At 38.6% G+C, this 10,246-nt stretch overlaps 1 protein-coding gene across 2 annotated transcripts; it reads left to right on the forward strand.

The window, feature by feature from the left end:
- Window positions 1–3,818: 3,818 nt before the first annotated feature.
- Window positions 3,819–9,470, forward strand: LOC148876640 (uncharacterized). 2 transcript variants are annotated; one of them, XM_088944576.1, is made up of 6 exons: window positions 3,819–4,375; window positions 5,489–5,579; window positions 5,944–6,116; window positions 8,167–8,194; window positions 8,419–8,527; window positions 9,199–9,470. In XM_088944576.1, exons 1-6 carry the CDS (start codon window positions 4,151–4,153, stop codon window positions 9,278–9,280), a joined length of 708 nt encoding a protein of 235 aa, XP_088800702.1. In that variant the 5' UTR covers window positions 3,819–4,150; the 3' UTR covers window positions 9,281–9,470. The 2 variants fall into 2 exon arrangements, 1 of the variants encoding a protein (XP_088800702.1); XR_016099234.1 differs by having other exon boundaries at window positions 3,829–4,375; window positions 8,426–8,527.
- The last annotated feature ends 776 nt before the right edge of the window (window positions 9,471–10,246 follow it).

The following is a 10,246-nucleotide window of genomic DNA, read 5'->3' on the forward strand; positions in this document are numbered from 1 at the left end:
CTTACGACTATGAGCTTATCGAATCAGCCATTCCAAGCCAAAATGAGTGATCTACTCCCTTCGCCGAGCTACTTTCAACTCGGGAGTGGGGGGGCAATTGATGAGGGCGGATTTGGCCATCCAATTACGTTGTGACACATGGCATCTCAAAATAGCTAGATGACACCTAGACACCACCTAAGTGATGATTTGGAGTCCCATATCGTGGCTCGTCTTTACCCCAACATGGCGACCTGCCTTTAGTGCCAACTTGGTGACTTGCCTTCACCACCAACTTGGCAACTTGCCTTTACGCCGACCTAGCGACCTCAACCACAACTTTGGCCGGCTTGTAGCACCTTGTCCAGGGTCAACCTGTAGCACCTCGTCACCGGCCGAAGTGACCTCGATGTGAGGAGCGACCTCCATCAAGGGCTTGCCAACCTGACTGGGGACCAAGTGGTGACCTGTGAGATGTGCTCACCGACAAATTCGGCATGCATATCTCGACACTCCTAGGTTTCTCGAAAGTTGGCCCACATACCAAATGTTCTGGAGGATGGTCAACATGCATGGCGATTACGTTTGAGGATCTCAGACAGGTTAGGCATGACCTCTTGGAAATCTCGGATGCGGTGCGTGAGGCCCACACCAAACAATGCCTATATAAAGGCACCAACCCCAATGACACAAGAGAGAGGCGAGTGAGCACATTCTAGCTCTCATACTTTTTGATTTTTAGCTCGTGATCTACTACAAGAGTACTAACTTAATCGTCAGAGCGGCCTCCCCGGGTTAGCCACCCCGGTTCCTTTAACATTGATTCCTTGTAGGTTTCTCTGAAGAGCTACCTAGCTCAACAGCCAATCTAGCTCGTCACTCAATCTACCCCCACCTCGGCATCCAAGTCCTCATCCAGCAAAAGTCCTCCACTTTGGCCTTTGAGTCTTTGGCCACCTAGAAGTAGTCTGAACAACAAGGTGCTGCCAAAAAACCATTCATCGATCTCTACCTTCACAACCCCACCAGAAGTCTTGGCACATTGAATAAAAACGATTGGCATCAACTTGGAAAATCAAAGAAGTAGAAAGAGTATACAAAGGTAGAGTCTCCACTACACTCTTTAGTAGTACAATTTGACCCGTTTGAGAGAGCAATTGTGATTTCCAGTTTGATAGTTTTGAAGGAACATTGTCTAGCACTTCCGCCCAACCCTTGATCCTTATTTCACCTCTTATCATAAAAAAGGAGCCTAAGTAAAAGATTAGTAAATAATGATGTATAAAAGTTATTTTAGGCACAATGAGGCTCTACCATATAATGATAATGATAGGGATTATAGCTGATAAGGGCAACTTTTGGGCCCTAATATCAATAAAAATAACTTTTTTAATATAATTTCTAAAATAAGATAACTTTTTAAAAAATATATCAAGAAAGGGCAAAAATACTGTTCATGGTGGCTCCAAACCATCGTTAAATTCTCTCGAGTTCATCAAATAAGCTGAGAGGATGCACATGGTTGCTCTAGCCAAGCTCAACCTTCTCGCCGAAGCTCATGGCACTACTACTACTTTGGTCACAGCTCAACAGCTTTGGCCCTTCATTCTCAAGCTCTCTTTCAGTAGATATGTGGGCAGAGGCTATACCAATCTAGTTGCCACTTTCACCTTCTTCTTCCTTCGACTACGGCTCATAGTTTTTCGAGAAGATCATGATTGAAGCAATGACCGAAGATGGGAGTGAGCTCTTTGATTGTTCTATCGGAGGGCGACTGTGACACACACACCATCCAACCTGATGAAGAAAGCCTCCATCAGGTTGTTTCTCTCTCTCGATCTCCTTCACTGTTGATATTTACTTGTATGGTCTTTGATCTCCTTCTCAGTGTTCTCATTGGTATTTGTAAAGCAAAAGTAGAGCTTGTGGGTCGAGGCAGAGGTGGAGGTGGGCGGCGGATTGGCATTGCCGAAAGTGTTCATCTTCTTTTTTCTCTCTCTCCCTCCCACACAACACTAAAGGCGAAAGCGATTTGGAGAAGGAAGAAAATGAACAATATTTTTGTCCTTTCTTGATATTAGGGCACAAAAGTTGCCCTTATCAATTATAATGTCATCAACAAAAAATAAATGATTAATTACACACCTACCTGAGTCAAAAGGGCAACCTTTCAAATTTTCGAAATTGATGCCATTAAAAAATAGTTTTGAGAGCACATTTAGATAAAAGAATGAGTAAATATGGAGAGTAGGCATCCCTGTTTGAGACTATGTTGTGGGTGGATAGATGAGCATAGAATTCCATTAACAAATGCAAGAATAAATAAGATGATAGAACTTGTCAGAGAATTCTCTTAGTTGGAGCATCGAATTCCTTTACAAACCTCGTATAGGTTTCCTTATGTTTCCTTTCCTTTCCCTACCTTTTCCTTCAAACCAAACATAGCCTAAATAGTAAATGCCATTCCATACGATCATATTCTTTGGAAAAGTCTAGCTTCGTAAGAAATTCTCCCACCTGAACCTTCTTTCATAATGAGTGCTATCACCCTATTATCAACAATTTGTCTCCTAGGAATGTGAATGCATGCCTGCTAGTAATAATCATGGTGATGATTTTGTAAACCATATAATGGGTCTAAACTCTAAAGTCACTCATCCTTGAGAAGGCTCTAATAATTAGGGAAAATTCCATATCAGTACCCTGTACTTTGGCTTATGTGACAATTTGGTCCCCAAACTTTAAAATGAGACAATCCAATACATGCACTTTTAAAATGTGACAATCTATTATTCGAACTTTCAAAATGTAACAATCCAATACCTATCATTAACTAGTTCGTTAATCAACCGTTAATTGACATTTGAAAAGTCAAAAATGCCCTAAGAATGCAATCTAATTCTCTTTATTAAGCGTCCAAACATTGACAATAAAATGAACGATCCCAAATTATAGATTCTTCTAACCAGTCACCAACTTTTTTGAATAGAAGAGGCTAGGATTTGGGATTGCTCAATTTTTTGTCAATGTTTGGATGATTCATAAAGAGAATTAGATACCATTCAAAGGACATTTTTTTTTTATTTTTCAAATGTCACTTAATGACTGATTAATTTACTAATTAACGATAGATACTAGATTGTTACATTTTAAAAGTTTAGATATTAGATTGTCACGTTTTAAAAGTTCAGAAGCACTTTTAAAGTTTGGAGACTAAATTATCAGTCGAACCAGGGTACTGATGGAGAATTTTCCTTAATAATTATTATTGAATGTTGTGAATCAAATCATTTATGCAAAAAATCTTTTGGGTTACAAGTTTTGAGTTCGGATATGCTGAATTGCTGACCGCAATCCATTATTGGCCACGTTCAGCTGCCCGTGCCCCACATTAGCAATATCTTTTACACTTTACATATATAGCAGATATTCCCGATGTGCGTATCGGTGGTCAGCAATATCTATCACAAATTTTAGTAAATGCTTGCAATGATAGGGGTGTTTTTAGTAAATGAACCTAACACGACAAACAAAGATCTTGTATATGTTAGAAGTCAGAACATTACAAGGACCCGTTACGATGGTAAAAGCAAAACGACATGGTAATTTCTCACATAATCCGACGGACTGGTGCAAGTGCGACGTTCCCCCGGAACATGAAAATTTTACCGGTAAAATAGTCGGCAGCCGGGGTAGCTTTGACGCAGCAAGACTCAATCCACATTGCAAAACACGTGTGGATCCCTTCATAACGTTGGATTGGAATTAAAGCCCATACGATCTAAACATTAGATGAACCATTGAAATTAATCTGACGGTTCAAAAGAGATAGCTTAAACGGGCGGCATCGGGCAACCTAACTGGCTTACTGTAATTCTGCACGGAATCGGTTTCCTTCCTATTATAATGTAAATCAATGTCTGCGATTACGACCTGTACAAGTTTCTCTCTTCTCCATGTTCGGTGAATCCAACTCATCGAATCAATTGCTGGAGACGGCTGAGGCCAGAGAAGAACAACGAAGCACGCAGTCGTCGAAGAGACAGCGACAGAGACAAAGGGAGAGAGGAGAAGGAGATGATGTCGAACAAGATTTATTGGCAATTAAATTGTGGTGGAGAAGACTTGGGGGTTGACAACTGTGGGATACTCTAAGGTTTTCTTTTCGGTCATGGAGGTTGAGGTTTCTGGTTCGAAACTTTTGTCTGTTGAAAGTTCTAAAAGGAGGGAGAAGGAGCAAATTCGCGTGAAGAGGGAAACCTTGCAAGCTGTGCTCGAGCAATGTCAGAGAGCTCTCGAATCACTGAAGAACACCGGCAGTGAGGACGCCGTCGCTGAATCGGAGGAAACTGATGAGGAATCTCCGTCTCAGTGCGGGGATTCTGAAACGGACGAGGTACGGATGCAATTCTTATAGATATTTGTTTCCGTCGACCTTCACATAGATTGAGCCTAATCCTGTGTAACTTTATATAGCCGATCGTTAGTAAACGCGAATCACTTCAGAAAAATTTCTTCCGATTCTGCGGTTCAATTTTCTAATAAAAACTCCTTGGGTTTGGAAGGTTTGGTTGTTATAATATGCGAACCCCTATTCTTTGTTTATGCTCCACAGCTCGAATCATGGCATAACGTTTGAAGCCTTCACGTAGAGCAATTAAGTTGCTTTAGTTTTCTTTCTTCCCTTAATTTAATAGTGTACCTGGCGTAGTAGTTATTAGCAAGATGCGTGGTCTCAAGCGCATCAAGATTATTTTATTGTTACATTTATTGTCATTGGTCTATTAGTAGTTCTCAGAATGAAGTTTCAATGGAGTTTATGGATTTGGTTGCTACTGGATGGATATGGGATGCGCCTCATTGGTAGATAATTAGCAATTAAGCACATGTTTTGGGACCTAGAGACGATGAACTGATTACTGATATGAAGTTTCTGGTGCTGACAAATGGTCAGAATGTGTGTATGTTGCTCCTGGAAAATTTGTCTTTATTTTGACTACACACTGCACTAGTAAAAAGACCATCCACTGCAACAGTAAGAAGAAGGTATTGTTTGAAGTTTCTGATATGCATTTCATTGATATAACATTGCAGCGCCACATGGTATTATTTGTGCCAGAAGAATTTGAAGATTGGAATTCATTCCATTTGGTCCTTGTTTTGCATCCACTACGAACATTAGAGACAAGGAAATAGTTTGTTTGGCATGCATAATTATTAGTTGTTAAATAGTAAGCCTATGTCTCATACTTACCAAAAAAGCCTAAGCCTCATGTCATTACAATGACCATCCCAAAATTTTAGTCCATTCTCTTGCCGGTTCCACTTGACTGGTATTATTAAGAGTCATATAACTTATATTTGGTAGTGCAAATAGGAACAACATTATATTTTTCCTATCACTTTTTTTTGTGTTCAACTGAAGCAATCCATACTTAATTGTTGGTATCTTACATGCAAATAAACACTTTTCTATGAAAATTGAAATATTTTTCTTGTTCATATTCAGCTATGTGATCTTCTGAAATCTAGAGTTGACTCCCCCGACTTTCTTGAAAAGCTCGGAAACGCCCAGGTGCCAGTTCCACAAAATATGGCCGGTATGCATCCCAAGATGGACTCTTCCCTGGTGGCTAGACCTGTTCATGGGCTGGGCTTTGGGTGCAACTTTACACTGTTTTGGGCTTGGGCTTTGGGCCGGGCCCGTTCAAATTTTAGAAAAAGTCAAGCCCGAATGGCCCATAAACATGTCTACTGGTGGCTTGTGGAAATTTTGGTTAGATACCAATTTCTTTTAGAAGCTACCAAACCACCAAAATATGTAGGCCTTCTTTGTGCTTCTTTAAGTTTGAAACAACTTTATTATTTAGGATAGGGATGACTATGTTGTCCTATTGCTGGTTTATACTCATGATCCATGACTTGTGGTATGTTCTGAAAAAGGCTATATTTTTATTGTAACAGAAGATGGTAGCTCTTGGGATTTGGTCAGTGAAAACGATATATGGGAAGGTGGGAACATTGATGGAGATATTGAGTCAGATCAAGATGGTTATGTTCTTGTTACACAAGAAGATATTGTGGAGGGAATTGCATGTTTTATGGCTACATATATGTTGTCCTTAAAACAGACGAAAGTATGTGAAAGTTCCCTTTCTATTGTTTTCTTCTGTTGTAGATTCTTCTTAGTAGATCTCTTTCCAAACATTTATGTTAGTTTATATTTATATTACACAATGCAGTGATTAATTTTAGCCAGCCATTATGCTTGCTTTAATACTTTTTGGCTTGCATTACATTGGTATTGTATTAATCCTTAACTATCATGGTCTAGCAATATGTTTCACGTGGAAACAAGTTAGACTTCTTTTCTGTTGGCTCAGCAACAAGTGGTTAATCTTCCATGTCATGTAAACTTAATGCTTATAAGAGCAATGCTACATTGAAAACATATGCATTAGATTTTGAGTTGCATTTCTATCTAAGTGCATTTTTTTTTACCATAAAACTCTCCTCTGAATTGGAGCTTTTCCTTTCTATAGCCCATGGTCATTCATTAAATACAAGTTTCTGCCTTACTAGTACCTAGTGATTACATGCTATTGTGTCTGTTAATCTGTGTGTCTTGGATATTTTGGTTATCCTCTTCAATGGATATCACCTATCTAACATCAATTGGTGTCTTCATGATTTTAGGACATCTGCTTCTTGAGTCCATTAATTTTTTTTTTCTTTCTATATGATAATAAGGAAATTCTATTAATTTAGTAGAAAGGGCATGAATACCATAGACAAGCAAGAAACTATACCTTTTTCTGTTGATTTGTAATGAAAATTATTCCATTTAAAAATTATTTATCAGAAAACAATTTACATAACAAAAGTTTTTACTAACAAAAAGGAAAAAATATGCCAGAAGCAAACAAATTAGATTTGAGTCTAAGAGCATGGGATGCAAATTTGAGTCTGAGAGCAGTCACTTTGTGCGAAAAATGGCCAAGGTTAGGTCCAAATCCAATCCGTCCTTGTCAAGATCATGTGAAGCTGGGACCAACATTGGGTAATGATCCTAAGCAAACAAAAGGGTGTTGGAGACAAGGAAAACAAATGACTTACAATGTGTTGCCCTTCCAAAAAGTTAGTAAGGCTAGCAAAATGGTATATCAATATATGAAAGGATTTTTTTTTTCTTCTGCATGGAAAAAAACTTGCAAGAAAAGTGGTTTTTGAGTTGGAGGAAAGAACTGCTTGTAGAATTTGAAGAAACTCAAACAGAAGCTAGGGATATTAATGGTGAAGTTGGATTTTTTTTTTTCATATGAAATGGAGATATTACTTGCCTCCTTGATCACTTTCCACAATCCATCTGCAAAAATCCCATTTCACTTTCCTTGTCCAACTTGACTAAAGCCTTCTTGTTCTGCATAATCATTTGCAACACATTATGTTGAACCTCCTCCTATTTCATTCCCTCATTTCTTCCTGGTCCACCTTTGTCACAATCTTCTTTAAATATGTGGTTTTGCTTTCCATATGGAAACCCCTAATCCTTAGATAGCCAAATACTAAGAATGTTCAAGTGCCACCTGTCATAGCAAGGGCCCTATTCTCAATAAATAGGATTAACCTGAGTTCGTTCTGGCTGCATATGGTTTACCTGCTCCCAAATTATAGACTTGTAGTGGATTTAATGGAAAACCTCATTGGGGTAGAGAACCGTCCTTTTATTCTGTTCCTTTTCCTTGTTTATTAATTATATTCTACTCAGATGACATTTCCTGAGGAGGAGGCTTATCCACTCATTTTGATGATCCAAATATTTTTCTTTCTCTTTGTGGTTGGATACATGTAGCACGTCCTTGTCAACAGTGGTTACTCTTACAAAGTTGAAGCACAATCTGCCCACCCTAAACAAAGAAAAAGAGAAAAGAAGGGAAGAACTACATCTTTCTGCCTTCTTATTCACCTTTCCACCCAATTGGTGGTCGTTTACTTTTCAAAGTTCAATAAGTTGATTATTTAGCTATAAAAATATGATATGTTAAACATCTGTTTTCTAGCTGGCATAATTTGCTACCAACCTCTTGAATTGAAGTTCAGTTCTGAGACTGGGAAACCAGCATATAGAATAGCAGCTAAGGTATATTGTGCTTGTGTAGGACTTGATATATTGTGTTTATTTTTCAGGATTTGACTCCAAATCAACTCCAAGAAGGTTAGTTTGGTTTCCTTTCTTACAGAATGTTTTTAACGAGCATCCTTCCCAATACCCTGGATAGCCAGGACTAACATTGGGTAATGGTCCTTTTTACACAATGGAAAAGTAAAATTCCAATGGAGTTTGTTCCCTGATGGAAATGATTCATTTTATATTTTGAATTAATTAGTTTTTCAGTTAAAGAATTGAGTAAGATATCTGATACTTGTGCTTTTCTTTAGCTCTCAGCAAAACATTCTCTGTAAAAAAGAAAAAAGGAAAACTTCGAAAGGCATGGGATGGAAGCAAAGTTATTTATAATGTGGCGTCTTGGGGTGCAACTGCCGTTGGGTAGGTGTTATGTATGATTCAATGTAATTTATGTTTGATTCTTTTTTAGTTTAGTTTGTCTCTAGACTAGATTTGGTAGTTCTGAAGGAACCTCAACTTGATTGTGTTCCCTGTTGTTGTATATAATTTGACAAGTGTCTATCCTACATCTCCCTCTCTCTCTCTCTCTCTCTCTCTCTCAATCCTTTCATGAGATTCTCTTGAAGATTTTATTTGGTAATTTCTTGTCTAGTCATCCTTATAATATGCTGCTTTTACCAAGTTATGTCGTTCATTAGTGGTCTGATAAGACAGTTGTATATTGGGGCCATTGGGCTGGTGGGTCAGTGGTCGGTCATTGGAAGCTGAATAAAGATTTGCTTTGAGGTTTACTTCTTCCAATTGAAAAAAGTATTTTCACTTCATTTTGGTGTTGGTCCAAGCTTTAGGTTTTGATGGTCGGTGGGTGGTAGCTGATAAGTGATAATTTTCGTACGATATGTGCATGCTTTGTCGAGTACAAATTTGCTACTACATTTTTTGTTTAGCATTCTATTTGTCATGGGTGTGCCTGAAATCTTATTTAACAATATATATCTTCAACCTCATTGTTTGATCAGTCTGCGGCATTTATAATTACACAAAATGCAGTTTTATTGACCTCTGGATCTTTCTTTGCTCGTGTCTAACAGGATATACCAAAATCCGATGCTATTTAGGGCAGCTTCTGTGGCTTTTTGGACCTCATGTCGTGTTATATCGAAGCTTTTCTAAATCTGTATCTATGTTGCTACCATGGAGAATGCTTGTAAGTTCGCTATTTGTGTCGTCCTCTCGAAACGGAGGCTGGGAAGATTGCACAATTTGTTTAATTGATGACGTCTCTGTAAGAATTAGGAATGTAGGATCACCCAAATGTAGTTAATTTCTAATTAGATATCATAAGCCGGTTGGTCTTCATGAACGTGCTAACTGACTCGATGGGGGTGTGTTCTGTTAGTGGTGAAGGTTCAAAGTATCCACTCAGGGCATATCGGCCTGTATCGGTGTTTTTTTTTTTTATTTTCTTTTAAATCGGTTCAGAGGGGTTGGTTTAAGTTCCAGCTACTCTGAAATCATGACCCGATACAACTCCTGGAAGGGTATATTGGAAAGCCATTGGCATGATATGTATTGGCCAATATGGGCTGTACATATCGATACTTTGAATTTTACTGTAACTCTACAATTCGCATTTGTATTGGTACCATGCCAATCACCTAAAAACACCACCCCAACCTTGGGGCTTGGAAGTGACAACGATAATTTATCTTAATCTTGGACTCTGATGCCTAGAGAAAAATTCTATCCATTACTACTTTCAATTAGACCCTTATCATTGTCCAAAAGTGAATTCTTGAGTCGCTTCTCACCTGGGCTTGATTCACTGAAAAATGTGCCTACGGCGTAATGGTCCCAAGCCTCTCATTTGCTATTAATTCAACCGCATTGCAGAAAATTACCAAGAAATGGACACTCCAGGCCAAGGGACATGTAAAATGTCGTCACACGTCACTTGTCAATCGTCAGAAATCCTGTCCCTGCAGCACGTACTTCCTCGTCGAAAGCAATGGCAACACCCAACAATGAACCCTTGTTTCGATACAGGAATAAATACACAAAATTGAGAGCTTATCACCTCTATCACCTTGTTGGAATACATTATTTTCCCCTTAACTGATTAAAACACTTGAATACAAT

This window comes from Nelumbo lutea, chromosome 1 (assembly GCF_056320005.1).
Source record: "Nelumbo lutea isolate HS-2025 chromosome 1, American lotus-T2T, whole genome shotgun sequence".
Classification (NCBI taxonomy): Eukaryota; Viridiplantae; Streptophyta; class Magnoliopsida; order Proteales; family Nelumbonaceae; genus Nelumbo; species Nelumbo lutea.